Below are 16,795 nucleotides of genomic sequence, written 5' to 3'. Positions count from 1 at the left end.
AATGTCTGCAGGTACCGGCATGAGCTCTTCTTCCCTTCTGTCTCTCTTCCTGAGGGCAGTTTTTCCTAGCTGCCCCACTCACGCATTACCTCTCCTGCTTGCTGTATTCTAATTGCTGTACACAGGCATTACCATCCCCATTAGACACAGGAAGATGGGCTTCTAGTTTTACAGAGGGCCTGCCAAAACCTAGATGACTCCAGAGCCCAGGTGAATATGCCCCTTAAACTCAGAACGCATAACCGAATACCAGTCATTGAGAACAATGTACAAGTCCTGGTTTGGGTTCTGAGGAAAGAACCTCTCCGTGTTATTTCCATACGCTAGCACATAGGAATGGTTCAATTTTCCGGCTGTGAAGAACTAGCAATCTTTCTGAAGACCTCTTTGTTGGGCTAGGGCTGGAATATAGAACCCTGAGGCAGGTGGCCACAATGCCTGAGCTCCCAACCTCCTACAAAGGCTCAAAGGGACAAATTCTGGAGACTGTGCACAGGTCAGACACAACACCTTTGGCAAGTCTTATGGAGTGTCATTCTTGGAGGAGTAAAGATCTATCCAGAGTACCGGGGACAGAGAAGATGTAAACATGACTGTCCATTCAGGAAAGATAGCACACAAACCACACGATAGTTGCAGAGGGCAGAGATTCAAGTGCAATACTGCTCCTGGTACCGATAGCGCTTTGAAGCTTTGGAGTGGTCAGATAAGCTGAAATCTGAAAAACCATCAGAACTGACAATACAAGGGTTGGGCAAAATTTTTGCATTTTAGGGTTGCTCTTAATACTGGCCGGTGAAGCTGTAGCAATTCATTAGATGAACACCCATTCCCTCTCAAACCTTTAGGAGCCCAAATAGTACCTTTCAAGTTCATTAACCTCATAACTTTAAAAACATTCCTTTCTTAACTAAGGCTAAATGCTATAGCCAGTTATTTAACTATATACCAAACACACCTCAAGTCCCTCATCAACACCCAGGCAAGATTTTAAGAAACCAGATGAAAGCAGACCTTTCTGGTTTGTAATCAACTTGAGTTACAGAATAAGAACACAAGATCTAAGGAAAGCCACTGTAATGAGCAACATCTGTTTCTGAGTAGGGGGCAACTGCAGAAGGAAACATCCAACACAAATCTGAAGCAACAGCTACAAAAAAGGGGAGATTTCAATGCTTCAATTTTAAAAACAAAAATTTAGGTTAATATTAAAGCAGAGACAAAAAATAATTTTAACGTTGTTTTAATCACATAACATAGCTGTTTCAAACAGGAAGTTTTAAGACAGTTGAATACAGCAAAGTGAAAGATCACTCTATTAGGATAGCTGCTATGAATAAACTCCTTACTCTGTGGATTTGAATTCCACTGAAAGTTTGGCACTAGACTGAAGAGTGGTCTAAGCCAAAATTTTCTCTTTAGTGTTTAGAAGCCTTGTAAGTTTTCCTTCAGATTTAAGGGGGTGGGGGAGGAAGAAAAAGGGGAAAAAAACCCTCTATAACAGAACCTCATTAGCTTGATAATGGGTATGCTGAATGCGACTTGATCCCCCCAGAACAATTCCAGATAATGGCAAAAATTTAAAACCTAGGTGAGACATGAATTTGCAAAAACCTCTTCTCTTTGGTGCGACAAAGCACATTCCCCTCCAGGCAGGTATATGGCTCTCCTTCAATCTCATCAAAATCTATCAAGAAAGGCAGCTGGAGACCAATTTGTACCTCTCCAGTAAGATTGCCAGGGTTTAATTTCTTAAAATACCAAGCTAACAAGGTTTTATTATACCAAATGTTCATATAATTTCAATGTGAAAAAAACTTACATACATTTGTTAAGGTCTCATTGTAATCTGTGAGATGGATCACAAACAAAGAGGTGAATGATATAAGCCAGTGCTCTCCACGCATTTTGATTCCCAGTGTACTTTTTGTGTAAATTTGCATCCTCAAGATGATTTCTCAGATGTAGTCATAAGCCCTTCTATCAAGTGAGTTTACATCAGCAAATTGGGCAAGCAAATCACAAGAAGTTATTTCCAAACCTAAAGCCCAGGATAGGCTGGGTCAGGCCCTAGTCACCTGCTTTCAGTTGCCATCATCACAGACTTCCCGGGTATCTCACACTATTCATTGTGAAAATAAAAAACACCCCAAGTCTTACACCAAAATATAGGCTCTTAGAAGTATGCTTTTAGCTTTTTTTAAAAATAAGACATTTTGGGGGGTGGGGGGAATCTGAGATATAGTTAACACTTGTTTTGGCAAGATAGCAACAAAAACCAAGAAAGTATAAGCTATGTATCCAAATGCAGAAGTCATCAAAGAACCAGTTTATCAGGGGAAAAATCCACAATGAACACAAGATACAGTATGTCTAAATATTTTGAAGTTGTAATTTGAATCAAGAGTAAAATTGATTGAAAAATTTTGCTCAGTTTTTGCTAGAGATTAAGTGTACCTTTTCCTGCTTCCCCCCAATAAAATCGTAGAGCTTACTTATCACTCCCCAAAGTTTCAGTTTTCTCTCAATATAAAGCAAGAGCTACATACACATAATAAAATGTTTATGTTAATGTAGTAATTCCCCTGGCTCATCCAACGTGCAATGCACATGACTTCAAAGACTACAATTTGGGGCAAGTATAGAAAAAATGAAAAAAAAAAATACACAATTCAAGTTTCAAAACCTGTTCTTACAATTATTTAGAGGACACCCAGGTCACTTTAACATCTCAGTAAGTTAAAGGTGTTGCACTGTCACTTGATTATCAGTCCATCTTGGCATGGCAAGAATGTACATTACCAGATGCCAATCTGAGGGACGAGAAATAACTCAGAAGTACTAACAGGCTCCAATAATCCTATCAGATTAGATGATGGTGCAACAGCTTTTGAAGGAGCCAGTTATTTCAGCTTACGTAAGTCATTCCGAGCCAAAAATCTGAAGAACGACCAAAATCTTTACTTTTATAACTGTATAAATGTGACCCAAATGTGTCCACCACTAAATTTTCAAAAAGAAACATGCTGTAAATAAGCAAACTACTCTGCTCACTGATATGTGTATGGACTCCCTAGATGTCTTGTTGGGTTTAAATACAGACCACTCACAGCAATACATTTTTAGTAGAAAGTGTAGCATGACGTTAAGCCATTTTAGCTTTTGCACATACATGTTGCACTTCTGGCTGATGATGCAGAAAGATTCTCAGCATTATACTGTTAAGCTGGGCTGCACCCACCCCTTTAAATGGCATCAATATCAATGTCATCGTCCTTGTTGTCAGACTTTACAGCTTCAACTTTCGGTACACTGGCAGTCTTTGAATACACCACCTGATAAAATGAAGATTTTTGATTGTAAACCTTTATCCCAGTAAACCCTTGTAAAATAAAACCACTAAGAAGTCAATGGTCAACAAAGGACAAAAACTACCTAGAGAAAGCCATTATTCTTCATGAAAATTTGTGTGTACGTAAAAAGTAAGTTAACCCTCTGCAGCCTAACAGTACCTTATTTTTATGGACGATCAACCCTATACTTACGTTAAATAAACTCTCCCTTTGGAAATTCAGACTGTTATTTGGAATCAATGTCTGGGGGTAGGAGAGATTTCCAGCACCTTTTCTATTAATGTGATTACTTTCCAAATTAAGAGCCTGTATTACCCAATACTGGCATTTTATAATTCTCCAACACCCACCACTAACACTGTATTTAACGACTTCCCCAGCGTTTACCTCAATGTTCTCATCTTCATCATCATCTTCACCACCGGAAGATTCTTCCTCTGCTTCCTTCAACCATTTTATAAAAGGTTCCGCTTTGACACGAATCTCTTTGGCAAGTTCTTTTGAGACATATTTCTTAGAGGCCTAAAAAGTGTTCAGTATAATTTTCTTACTTCAAGGAATTTAAAATAATGCGAGTCATTTATATAATTGCCCAAATACATCTCTTTGAGGGGACTGGGCCACATCCTAATCTTGACCCCTCAGCAGAATAAATGTATTCAGCACAAGGTTTTCTAGAAACCTTACTAGAAAGCTACCATGATGAGAATCACCCTACAGGTTACACCAGTCAAGCATGTACAGACTAGGTATTAGTAGTTAACTACTTCTTCCAAAAAAGCCCCAATACTTCTAATCTTAAAGAGCCATTTAAATATTCCCCACCTTTTCTGACCAGCTGATGATGACTTCTTCCTCCAAAAGGTCTGCATCATACATCTCCTTCAAGATGTGTGGAATCTTGGAGATGAGCTGAGCTTGATGCATTGCTACCACACACTCCAAGCCATGAAGAAGGTACCGTTGAGCTTTTTTGTTGTTGTGACAAAACTGCAAATAAATATCTCAGCATTAACAAGCTTTCTTAGATGTTCTAAGTTGACAATTCTAATATATGTTCTAAATAAACTTATTGCCTTAGAAATTGTTCTTTTAAGCCATGGCGCTACAGCAGTCGTTCAGAGAGTTCAACGCTTAAAGATCTCTAACTTACTTTACGTATAAGGGACTACATGCACCAATTTCCAGGTACTCCCATTCCTGTTAAGGTAGGTCAATTATCTCCATTTTCAGGATGACAGTACAAATAAACAAGGTTAAATCAGTATTTCCAAGGTCACACAGCTGTAAAATCTTATGAATCTAGAATGATTTGCTTACTCGTAAGAAATGGCGCCTGTATTTCTTAATTTGCTCTCTAATTTTCTCATTAAAAAGAACTTCAGTCAAAACAAGAGGGCCCATGGCTTTTACATCCAGTCTTTCTGCTTCAGCTACAATTTCTTTGTCAGATGAGTCAATAACACCCTCTTCTTTCTTTTTCTGCAAATAAAAGGAAGCAATTCAGTGAGATGGAAGCACATTTTGCTCTAGAGATACCAGTCCCTGCTCTTACGAACTCTTCCCCTACCTAATTCAAGAAGGTTCTAGGACTTCTAAATAATACACACCTGCCGAAGACAATGCCTGGAACCACCCTCAAAAAAATTTCTGAACAAATAGAAGAAGTAAAGGTGAGACTTGTATTTGAGTATTTCAAAAGGAAGCATGGAAAAACACAACAAACTACCTGTCAAGTACCCAGCTTAAGTAATATCTAACAAAGCTCAGGGATGAGTAGAAGCTGATTTAGTATGATCAAGAAATGTTTAACTGTTCTTGAAGCAAGCATTTCACCTTAACAAAATCAAACAGGATATTGACACGCTCTTCAACAGTCCTTTCCAAATCATCACTGAGGGTTAAAACTTTCGCGTGGTCACTGATTTCGTCCATTCTTCGCCTTTGAGCTTCCTCTGTTGTATCCTCCCCCCAATCATCATCTTCCTCTTCTTCCTGTTTTTAAAAACAAAACTGCTTGGCCAAAAAAAACGACCTTATAGGTAATAAAAAGAAATCCCAGATTTCTAGTCAACAACAACTTCCCACTAAACTTGTGTTCACATTAGTTTAGTCAACGAATAGCACCTGGAACCCAATATACTGATGTATTGTTCACTGAACAGCAGTTCATTTCTGCTCACCTCAACCAAAGGTCACACTATACACAATCTTAGTGCCCACCACACCCATCAACCTTGCACTGACCACAGCATGCGGAGGACTGATTTCACTGGGTGGTGGTGGTGGTGGTGGTGTCTCACTGCTGGACATGGAACCATTTTCCTTGTCTTTGCCCTTTCTATTTTTCTTTTCCTTCTCTTTCTTTCCTGTACCACTGTCACTATTCTCTACAGGAACAAAAAGGAAATAAAGTTTAGTACCGTAACTTGTATTACACCTCATCACCCATCGTGAACATTTAAAACTTGCCCTTTTGCTTAGAAACCCTCCCCTCAGAAAACCACACACAGAATGCTACCTATAATTCTAAATGAATTCATCCACTGTATTTCACAGGTAAGCAACTCAAGCTGAGAATGGAATGTCCCTACCTATCAGTGGTATTAACTATTGGGTAAAATTAACACTGAGTGGTAATACCTCAGAAGACCAGGTAAAGTGGCACTCACGACCCTCTCCTTCCATCCGTCGTGAACTTAAATAAGGGTATTTCTTAACTGCACTTTAGCCAACAGCTGGAACACTGTTTAAGCCCATATAACGGCTTGTCTCACGGAGAAGAGAACACCGGAATAGGTTAGACTTTCTTGCTATAGCAAGCTCAAATTGTGTCAGAGTTTTGATCATCTGCCACAGAGTGTTGCTTGCATGCTCTAAAACCACTTTAGCTTAATGAGCAAAGACCCACATTTACAAAAAGTTTTCCAGAAGTCGATCCTTTACTAAGATCCCATTACAATTTGCTTTACAGTATTTCATACATCCTAAGACAGGTCTTGAAAATCGAGAATGTGGTACAGTTTAATTGGCAGCCTGTACTTCACCTTTAACAATACATAATACAGTACATTTAACAAAAAAGTTCAAAATTCAGTAAAATATGGCACAATGACTAGAAATTTCTTAAACAGTTGACCTTTGGACAACACAGGTTTAAACCGCACAGGTCCATTTACATGGAGTTTTTTTTTCCTCAATAAATACACACTACAGTTTCACACCATCCATGGTTGGTTGAACCTTGGATGTAGAAGGCTGACCCTATTGTTATAGGCAAATTTTCACTTGTGCAGGTATTCAAAGGTCAACCTCACTCCAGTTTTACAGCAGTAAAGAAACTTCCATTGTTTCCAACTATCAGGTGCTTTATGCCAAGATTTTAGAAGTTATCATAAGCACTTACCAGGTGGGTTTTTGAGAATGAATGTGCAGAGTTTATGATGTGTGTCAAGCATGCCTCGATAGCCACAGGCTTTACAAGAATTACCTATTGTTTGTTTCTTTGGATTGACATGCTGCCAAAAAAGCAAGAATAAGTTATGTCAATCATAATATATGATGAAAATTCTGTGAGGAACAAAATATGAAAGTACCTAACCATCAAGAGGCATCTAAAACACAAGTCTAATATCAAAATAATTTCTTTTTTTTAACATGAAATCAGTATGGAAATACCTGCAAAATATGATGTTCGCTCTGCCTTCCCGGGAACATAATTTGCTGACATCACAGAAACAGATACAGTTTTTTCTTTTACTGACAAAAACCTCAAAGGCACTCACCAGATCCGTTTCAGGATTCTCACACTCAGGACAGAGAACAAATTTTTTAATGAATCCATCCAACATGTCTTGCAGCTTATTCGCCTCATGAGATCCATTGACAATGTAACGGTCATTCTTAACATCAAACTGGGTCTGTGCTCCCAGTTCACAACCAAAATATTTGGTGGGATCTATTTGGGGGAAGAAAATCTGTTCATTAGAGTTAACTAAATTAAGCTTTGGCTGCTCACCCTCATTTATACAAATAACACTCTGTATTTTTAAGTTGCTAGGTTCAAAAAATGTGTTGCCCAGATAGTTTTTTATACTAGTAACAACTAACACATCAATGAGTTTTAAGCCCAAATTTCCACTCGACCCAGAAGTTAACCAACATACAATTCAGGCAAGATTTTGCAGACCAGAAATTATCACGTTTGTGTCAATAAAATGCCTCTTTAGACTTCTTTCAAGAGGCATTACTTACACGTTGGAGGCCGATTAAGCGCTTTGGCTACGTCAACCATGTTGACTATAACTGTCTTGATTCCATTTCCTTTGCCCTCAACCTAAAGGAAGTAAGAAGTTTAATTTTGCGCGTCTACCCCGGGAGAAGCAATCTTCAATAATCTATGAAAAAAAACTTAGGACTTGCTACTAAAATGAAGATGAACGTTACCTTGGCAATCAGACGGGGCATCTTGTAGCGATAGAACTGGTCTGACACGCTGCGGTTGACGTTGACAGACATTTTGGCTTATTAGTGGCTTTATCAATAAGATGAAGAGATCTTTGATTGCAACTTTTTGGTATCCTCTGTCTGGAGAAGAAGGGATGACATAAACGACTGCAAGAGTTCTCGGTCTCTGACATGAAAAATTTTTCGCCACTGAGGCTGTAAGCTTCTTGCTTGTATGCTATGTTTCCCCAATACAGGTACCAATGGCTGCGCAACAGCTCTGAAAAAGAGGAGGAAGAACAAACAAATCCCCCACGTTTAACGCGCTTCCTGCATTAAGACACCTCCCTGTCCTTTCTAATCACGCCTAAGGCTCCAACGTTAAAAGCATCTGTGTTACGCAAAAACCAGTTCTCAGACTCACGTAACACGGGACACCTGCAGCAACATAAAAGGTAACCACTTGGACGCAGATGTGATTCTGGGAGACACCAGACTAAAACGACAACCAACTACGGCGCTTCAGCTGCTCTGGGTTTTTATCCGACCAGTCACAACAGTCGGCTTCGGCCGAGGAGCCGTGTTTTAACGACCGCCGAGGAACGAACACAGACAGGCCTCTCCTCTCCCCAACCCAGTCCGTGTTGTCAACAAACTTGTGATACATCCCTCGACGACGAAACTCTGTACGTTCTTCACGCTCAAGCGGCGCCTTCGGCAGCCAGGGCTTACTTACTCCAGAGCCACCCGTCCCCAACTACACCCACGGAACACGGCCTCGCGGGACGCAGCGGAGCGTGCGCGGACGCCCGGCCCCGACCGCGACCTCCTGTCCCTTCCTCTTCTCTACGCACACGCACCCGCAACCTTCGCTCCCGTCCCCGCGCCCGTCGTTCCCTCCAGGGCTGTCAGGGCTGAGCCGGAGGCCCCCGCGAGGCGGGAGCGGCGGAGGCGCAACGTCGCCGGCTTCTCCGGCGCCCGCAGCAGCCCCGCCATGTGCGCCGCCCGGCGGGGGAAGCGAATCCGGCCGAGGGCCGCCGGCCCGGCCGCCCCCGCCCCGGCGATGACTCAGGAATGCAGCAATTAGGCCTGAGTCAGCCCCGGGCGGCGGCGGGCCCGCGCGGCGCGCTCCCGCGAGGACGGGGTTGGGTACAGGTGGGGGTGGGGTACAGCCGGGGGCGGGGGGCGGTGTGAGGACAGGAGGGGACGCGGCGCCCGGCCCCGCCGCCCGCCCGCCCAAACTGCGCCACACACGCGCGCTCACACACACAAGCGCGGGCGCGCGCGCGGGTCACGCGGCGCGCCGCCATCTTGTGCGGCCGCCATCTCCCCGCCGGCCCGCCGACTCACCGTTTTCGTCAAATAAAGACATAAACCCAACGCTGCTCGCCCGGGACTGGGATGAAGTGAGGCGCGCGCGAACCCGAGTCCGAGGAGCGGCGGTGGAGGCGGCGGAGGCAGCGCAGCGAGCAGCGGCCGGGCCAGGCGCCGCCGAGCAGCGGGGAGGGGCTGTCCCAGCGACGTCCGGGGTCCACACCCTTCAGCGCCCGGGGCCTGGCGACCTGGCGCGGAGAGAAGGCGCAGTGAGCCGCGGGCATCGGGGCGCCTTCTCCGCCAGCCAGCGGCCCGCGGAGGTCGAGGGTGCGGGGAGAACGGGGGACCTGGCCTGGGGCTTCCGCCCCTCCACCGGACTCACCTCTGGAATGTTCTCGCTGTGACTGAACAACGCCGCCGCCGCGCTCAAGCTACCCTCGGCCCCAGCGCCCGCCCCCCGCGCCAGGCCGCACAGCCCATTGGCTGGCCGTCCACCCGAGCTCGCTCGTCATTGGCCAGCATTTCGCGTCAGTCGCGTCTTTCCCCGCCCCTTCTGCTTCCTGAGGCTCCGCTCGCCGCCTCGGCCCGCCTCCAGCCCTGCATCCCGGCTTCCTTCTCTCGCTTTCCCCTCCCCCGCTTTTCCCAGAGGCCTTCGCGGGCTCGCGAGAGTGGGCGGGCCGCGGCGGCGAAGCTCTGCCGCTGTCTCGCGCTTTGTCGGTTTGGGCGCTCGAGGAAGATGGCGGTTGGCCCCCCTCCCCCGCTTGTTCGGCAGCGGCGTTGCGGCTCCCGAGGCCGCGTTCCCGCACGAGTTCCCGCTCCGGGCGGGGGAACTCTCGGGGGTTTCTCTCTGCCCCTTCCGTTCCTTGGGGACGCCCGTCGTCGAGTCTTGAGAAAGAAGTTGCTTTTCCTCCCCACTCCCTTAGGCCTGGGCAGAGGGCGAAGGTTGGAGGGCCTGGGTGTTTCGTCCCAGGTGCCGCCTTTTATCCTCCGAAGCTCAGGTGTGCGAGGCCGCGGCGATCGTGACTCAACCGCCCGCCTCGCTCCCTTCGCGGCGCCCGGACTGCAAGCCTAGTTTGGCTGGTCGCTCACGTCCACCCGTTTTCTAAAGAGGAAAACACCAAATTCGTTCGTAACTCCGGGGCCTCCTGAAGCGATCCTGGGCCTGGGGGGAGGGGGTCCTCCATGTTCTCGTGCTGCAGCGTCACTTTGCTGAAAATAAGCCTCACATCAGGTTACCGTTTGTGGAATCCTCCTCTCCAGTGTTTACAAATTGACCTCCTTGCCCGGCAAAGGAAAGCCGAAAACAGGTGTTCCTAACGATGTTCCAGTGTATTCGCTCGAAAACGATTACTATTTACAAAGAGCCTCTCATATTTTAGTTCTGTCCATATGATTACAGAAACTCGCCAATTCTTTCAGATACTTATATTTTGTGTAAAATTTCAGTTGCGACTGTAAAAATGCACCGAGTCCACTCTGAAATGTGAAAACATACTTGATTCTAGAGCAAGAGCCAAATAACTGAGCGGTTGCAGCAGTGTCCTGGGCGGCAGTGTGGTTTCCCGGATCTGGATGAAATAGCAATGTTACTGAGGACAGGGTGAGGTGGATAAGGGGCTGACCTTTGTTTTACAACATTCGAATTTGCAAGGTTAGAATTGAAAGATGTTTTGATTTTTATCAAAGTTGAAGATTACTCTGACATGGTTTTATAAGCTTTGTAAACCACTTAAAAATTGACAGTGTCGGCTTCCCTGGTGGCACCGTGGTTAAGAATCCGCCTGCCAACGCAGGGGACACGGGTTCGAGCCCTGGTCCGGGAAGGTCCCACATGCTGCGGAGCAACTAAGCCCGTGCGCCACAACTACTGAGCCTGCGCCCTAGGGCCCGTGCTCCGCAACAAGAGAAGCCACCGCAATGAGAAGCCCGGGCACTGCAACGAAGAGAAACCCCCGTTCGCCGCAACTAGAGAAAGCCTGCATGCAGCAACGAAGACCCAAGGCAGTCAAAAATAAATTAATTAATTAAAAAAAATTGACAGTGTCAGTGGGGAGAATTAATCAAAGGGATGATCCATAATTGAGAGAAGTGATTTGTTCATTGCTGCAGGGGCTTCTGTTGTAATCACACAGTGTGTACGTTGGTGTGTAATCGTTAAACCAAATGCATAATGCTTTATGGGTACCCGGGTTCCCGTCAGACAAACTAGAAAGATCCCAAATGTGCTTCTCTGGTTCTCCCTGGGGCTTGACTTAGCAGTACTGAAACTGAGTTTTTGCATGGCTGCAGACAAATGACATTATTTTAGAAACTTGAAAATGTGGACATGAAACTACCTGAGGTTAGAGGCCTGCTTCCACAGAAAAGTTTTTTTTTTAACAACTAACTACCAAGTGATCACTTTTTTGTGTAATGTTTGATGGCCCCATATTTAATTTCATTAAAGAAGCTTGTACTAATTTTAACTTTAATTTTTAGTATGTGTACCATTCATTGTGTCTAATCACGGACAACGTTTAAAAACAACTCAAACATAACCATTTGTTGAATGCTTCTCATAACCTAGGATTTTCGAAGTCCTTTGAATACACTATCTTATTTACTTCTTTGGCCCATGAGGAATTTTTATTCCCATTTTACAAATGAGCAAATTGAGGCTTACCGGAAAAAAGCAACTTGCCCAAGATCATACACTAGTCTAGAATTTAAACCCAGATCTGTCTGATCCCAAAGTCTGTTCCCTTAACCATTGTATGACACAGCCTCTCCAGATGAATATAACCATAAATAAAACTAGGCAATTTGCATGTGTAATCCCATTTAATTCTTTAACAATTATGTGAGAGAGTGTTGTTATGCCCATCTTACAGGTGAGGAAAGAGACTCAGGAAGGTTAAGTAATTTTCCCAGTCACCTGTCTAGTAAATAGTTGACTGCGTTTGAACACTAGCTTGACGCCAAGCTCATTGCACAATTGCACCTCCCATTTCTGGGTCTCCACCACCTTTGGCTGCGTTTTCCCCCCAACCAGGTGCTCACGGTTTGCTAAATAATGGGTACTTGGTGCTTGTGAAATCCTTGTCGAATGAGTGTCCGAATTAATGCATTCCAGGCAATGTCCTGGATGGCAGATATGAATAGCTATTGAAAAGGTAAGTTATTAAATTGGCTTTACGATTGTTTAGTTACTGGTGTCTGTGAGTCTCTTTAGCATGAATTAGCCCCCGTAAGCAAGATCAAGTCTGTGTGGACTGAGAACCTTGTGCTTCTGAGCTGAGGGCCACTGAAGGGACCAAGGCATTGCCCTCTGTGATGGGCCTGCCTCTATGACATCCTCTCTCATCTCTCTCTGACCTCTAGCATACTTTTTTTTTTTTTTTTTGCTGTACGCGGGCCTCTCACTGTCGTGGCCTCTCCCGTTGCGGAGCACAGGCTCTGGACGCGCAGGCTCAGCGGCCATGGCTCACGGGCCCAGCCGCTCCGTGGCATGTGGGATCTTCCCGGACCGGGGCACGAACCCGTGTCCCCTGCCTCGGCAGGCGGACTCTCAACCACTGTGCCACCAGGGAAGCCCTCTAGCATACTTTTAAAGCTGTGTGCTATTAGTTAAGCTCCTGTCTCCCCTACTTGAGGATGGGCTACAGGGGATATGCCCAGTTCTCTTTCTAGCACAAGCCTGTAAGTGTACGCATAGGCAGACATTTGAAGCTGCTGGAAGGGAACTGAAGTTTATCTGGTGAGTACAGAGGTGGTGAAGGGTGTTGGCTGTGTTGAGGACTAGTGTACTAAACCATGGTAATCTAACGCACCATATCAGTAAACATTTCTGAATTGCTAGGCTGCGAAGATACAGGCTCTGCCTACATCACAGGCCCTGCCCAGGGAGACCATGTGTCAACAAGCGGTGGCTAATATCTTCCTGGTGGACACCCAAGTGAAGCTTGTCCCGCTCCGTGGAATCGCTGACCCTCTGGGCAGGGGTCTCCCTGCCTTTGTGCCTGGCACCACCCCCACCCCGAACCTCTGGCATTCACGGTGCTTCATTGTAGTTGCCACTTCACTTGTCCATCTTCCTCATTAGGGTAACTAACTGGCAGACAGGAAACTTATCCTTGAGGAGAACCAAGGAATTTGAACTTTGGCTGAGGACTAGGGACCTTCAGTTGCAAAGGGGACAGATGCCTCTGAGGAGAAGAGGTATCCAGGGGAGGTGTCACTGGGGACAGATGTGACATCTTCTGCCTCCCAAGTAGATAACTCTGACCAGCGTCTCTCATGTGTCATTCCTTGAAAGAGAGAAAAAAGTGCAAAGTGGTATCAATTCAGTAGAGGATGGAAAAACGTGGGTGACTTGGAGAGCAGGCCCTGCTCTTGAACTGGTTGTGTCCTGGCCACACAACACCTCAGGATGGGACAGTGACCACACTGGTGGCTTCTGGCTCGCCGCAGGTCCTTTCTTTAGGGAAGCAAGGTGGGTGTGTGCCGAACTGGACCCTCACATGCATGACTCTAGTGGCAGTGTGCTGTTGTGGCCCTACGAGGCGTGTGCGCTCAGAGGGCTGGAAGGGGCCCAGGAGTGCCCTGCAGCTGGCTCTCCCGCTGAGACCCTGGGTTCCCGCTCTGATTCCTGACAGCCATTTGCAAACCTTTGTGAGAGAACATCTTAACGTGTTCCCATCTCTGCCACACACTGTCCTCTTTAGCTGGGAGTCTGGCACAGTGCCAGCCAGTTAGCTCACTGAGTGCGGATGGGCCGTGGCCTAGGCCTTGTAATCAAGCACTGGACCCACACCCCAAGGAAGCACATTCTCGGCTGAGTCAGCTGCCACTTTGGGTAGACTTGCCATCTACGTCTAGTTTTTGTTTTGTTTGTTTTCTGGGTTTTTTTGGCCGCACCCTGTGGCATGTGGGATCTTAGTTCCCGGGACAGGGATCGAACCCGTGCCCGTTGCAGTGGAAGCACAGAGTCTTAACTACTGGACTGCCAGGGAAGTCCCTAGGTCTAGTTTTTGACAGCAAATATGTATGGTTACCTTCTGGGCTCTGTGTTTCTTACAGGAGGCCTATCCTGCTCCTCTGTGTATGGCCTGGTTTTCCTAAACCAGTGGTTCTCAAATGTGGGTGGGCATTAGAATCCCCGGAGGGCTTAGAAAAACATAGATTGCTGGGCCCTTCCCAGACTGGGATTCAGTAGGTCTGGGTGGGCCCAGAATTTAGATTCCTATCAGATTCCCAGGGGCTGCAGGTGCTACTGGTTCCAGGAAACACTTTGCCGTAAAGCCAGGGGACCATGTGACTTCGGAGTCCAGGGACCTCTTTTCCCCTCACCAGAGTCTCAGTAGCTTTCTTTTGAGATAGTCCACATGCCGTAATTCAGGCAGGCTGTCTGTGAATTAAAATAAGTAAAGAAGAACAAATTTAATGCCCCGTGACTGCATTGCAGCAGTGGTCACTAGGCCTAATGGTGAAGTTATGGGACTGGCTGTCGGGAGACTTTGCGTTATACTGACCACGCCCATTAGAATTATGATAATGGTCCCAATGACATAGCATTGCTGCCGGAGCCCTGTCACCCGAGTTCTCTTATAGGCATCCTGACACCTCAGGGGGGTGGCAAGTATGCATGTTACCCCCTCCTCTGGTGGTTGGATAGAGTGAGCCTTGGAGAGAAGATTTACCCCAGGGTTGGGGTCAGGTGTCCCTACTCCCAGCTTTAGGGCCTTTCCCACATTGTAGGGACTACTTATCCTGCTTGGTGTATCCAGACTCTAGCAGTTTGCTTCTCCTCATTTAGTCGGATTTCAGTGGCTCCAGTGCTCTTCTTCAGACACTTCAGTGAGGAGGTGGGATCTGAGGGCTGAGGATACATTTTCCTTTTGCCACTCATTTTCTTTTTTCTTTTTACTATATTAAAATTTTTAATTCTGTTCAGTAAAAGTCACCATACACAAAATAAAGAAAAACAATGGACTGTTACACACACATAATAACACACACACACATACACACACAGTCTAAAGAGATAGGAAAGGATTAGTATTCAAAATATACAAAGAATCTTCTACAAATCAATAAGAAAAAGCCAAACAACCAAATTAAAAAATGGACAGAGAATACTAACGGTAGGTTTACAAGAGAAAAAATCTAAATGGTTGATAAAAATAGGAGAAAATATTCAGTCTTACTAAAATGGAGTGTCCACTTTGCCCAACGATCAACAATTTTAAACTCTGGCTTTGTCAGGTGTTGACCAGATCATGGAAAAGTACAAACTATTATAAGACATCAATAAGTGTATAAATCTACTGAATGACATTGGAAATTATTCTAGCAATGATCTACCTGTAATCCAGAAATTCCATTTCTAGGTATATATTCCAGAAATATGGCAAATGTACAGAACAAAAAGTTCATTGTGGGACTTCCCTGGTGGTCCAGTGTTTAAGAATCTGCCTTCCGATGCAGGGGATGCGGGCTTGATCCCTGGTCGGGGAACTAAGGTCCCACATGCTGCGGGGCAACTAAACCTGTGTGCCACAACTACTGAGCACGGGAGCCATAACTTGAGAGCCTGCATGCCGCAACTACAGAGCCCACGTGCTCTGGAGCCTGCGCACCACAACCAGAGAGAAGCCTGAGCGCCACAACGAAAGATCCTGTGTGTAGCAACGAAGATCTCATGTGCTTCAACTAAGACCTGACATAGCCAAAAATAAAATAAATAAATAAATATTTTTTAAAAAGTTCATTGTCTCATTGTTTCTAAAACTAAAAATGGGATTTCCCTGGTGATACAGTTGTTAAGAATCTGCCTGCCAATGCAGGGGACACAGGCTCGAGCCCTGGTCCAGGAAGATCCCACATGCCATGGAGCAACTAAGCCTGTGTGCCACAACTACTGAAGCCCGTGCACCTAGAGCCTGTGCTCCGCAACAAGAGAAGTCACCGCAATGAGGGGCCCGTGCACCACAGCGAAGAGTAGCCCCCGCTCGCCGCAACTAGAGGAAGCCTGTGTGCAGCAACGAAGACCCAATGCAGCCAAAAATAACTAACTAAATAAATAAAAGAAAACTAAAAATGAATTTCTAATCTAAAATATCCATCAATACAGTATGAGCTAATTAAATTGATGTATGTGTATGTATTGAAGTATTACATGGCAGTTAAAAGAATTTACATGATATAAATATGCCTAAATCTCTCAAAAACATAATGGGGAATAAAAAACAAAATGCATATATATATATATGCAAAACATTATGTAATAAATACATAATGTCTAATTTAAATATAACACATGTGTGTGAAGAATAAACATAACACCCATGATTGAGGCTGCCTTTGAGATTAAGGAAGAAGATAACAATGTCATTACATATTAAAAAATTGGGCTTCCCTGGTGGTGCAGTGGTTGAGAGTCCGCCTGTCGATGTAGGGGACACGGGTTCGTGCCCCAGTCTGGGAAGATCCCACATGCCGCGGAGCGGCTGGGCCCGTGAGCCATGGCCGCTGAGCCTGCGCATCCGGAGCCTGTTCTCCGCAATGGGAGAGGCCACAACAGTGAGAGGCCCGCGTGCTGAGAAAAAAAAAAAAAAGATTCAACTGAATATTGTCTTTGTTCTTTCATGAGTAATGTAAAAGATCTGGAGCAAAGACAACAGGATATTGAAATATGTTAACTC

At 45.3% G+C, this 16,795-nt stretch overlaps 1 protein-coding gene and 1 non-coding gene across 6 annotated transcripts; both read right to left on the bottom strand.

Moving 5' to 3' along the window:
* Window positions 1–1,227: 1,227 nt before the first annotated feature.
* Window positions 1,228–9,734, bottom strand: EIF5 (eukaryotic translation initiation factor 5). Of its 5 annotated transcripts, none has more exons than XM_032621920.1 (12): window positions 9,496–9,734; window positions 9,150–9,361; window positions 7,800–8,079; window positions 7,608–7,689; window positions 7,139–7,311; window positions 6,760–6,871; window positions 5,601–5,743; window positions 5,190–5,348; window positions 4,674–4,835; window positions 4,179–4,343; window positions 3,741–3,875; window positions 1,228–3,335 (listed from the first exon to the last, which is right to left on the bottom strand). In XM_032621920.1, exons 3-12 carry the CDS (start codon window positions 7,869–7,871, stop codon window positions 3,246–3,248), a joined length of 1,293 nt encoding a protein of 430 aa, XP_032477811.1. In that variant the 5' UTR covers window positions 7,872–8,079; window positions 9,150–9,361; window positions 9,496–9,734; the 3' UTR covers window positions 1,228–3,245. The 5 variants fall into 5 exon arrangements, with proteins under 5 accessions (XP_032477811.1, XP_032477814.1, XP_032477813.1 ...); XM_032621923.1 differs by having other exon boundaries at window positions 7,800–7,940; window positions 9,496–9,610; XM_032621922.1 differs by lacking the exon at window positions 9,150–9,361 and having other exon boundaries at window positions 9,496–9,562.
* LOC116750248 lies at window positions 6,099–6,222 on the bottom strand. Its single transcript, XR_004348946.1, has one exon. It is a non-coding gene; the product is annotated as a small nucleolar RNA SNORA28 (small nucleolar RNA).
* Window positions 9,735–16,795: the final 7,061 nt, after the last annotated feature.

The sequence above is a fragment of the Phocoena sinus genome, chromosome 2 (genome assembly GCF_008692025.1).
Source record: "Phocoena sinus isolate mPhoSin1 chromosome 2, mPhoSin1.pri, whole genome shotgun sequence".
Taxonomy (NCBI): domain Eukaryota; kingdom Metazoa; phylum Chordata; class Mammalia; order Artiodactyla; family Phocoenidae; genus Phocoena; species Phocoena sinus.
This window is presented reverse-complemented; position numbering and strand designations above follow the sequence as displayed.

Coding starts and splice junctions, on each gene's coding strand:
- EIF5 (XM_032621920.1), bottom strand. CDS start 7,871: ATGTCTGTCAACGTCAACCGCAGCGTGTCAGACCAGTTCTATCGCTAC. Junction 7,690..7,799: donor TGCCCCGTCTGATTGCCAAG/GTAACGTTCATC, acceptor TACTTCCTTTAG/GTTGAGGGCAAAGGAAATGG. Junction 4,836..5,189: donor TCCTGTTTGATTTTGTTAAG/GTGAAATGCTTG, acceptor TTTTATTTGCAG/AAAAAGAAAGAAGAGGGTGT.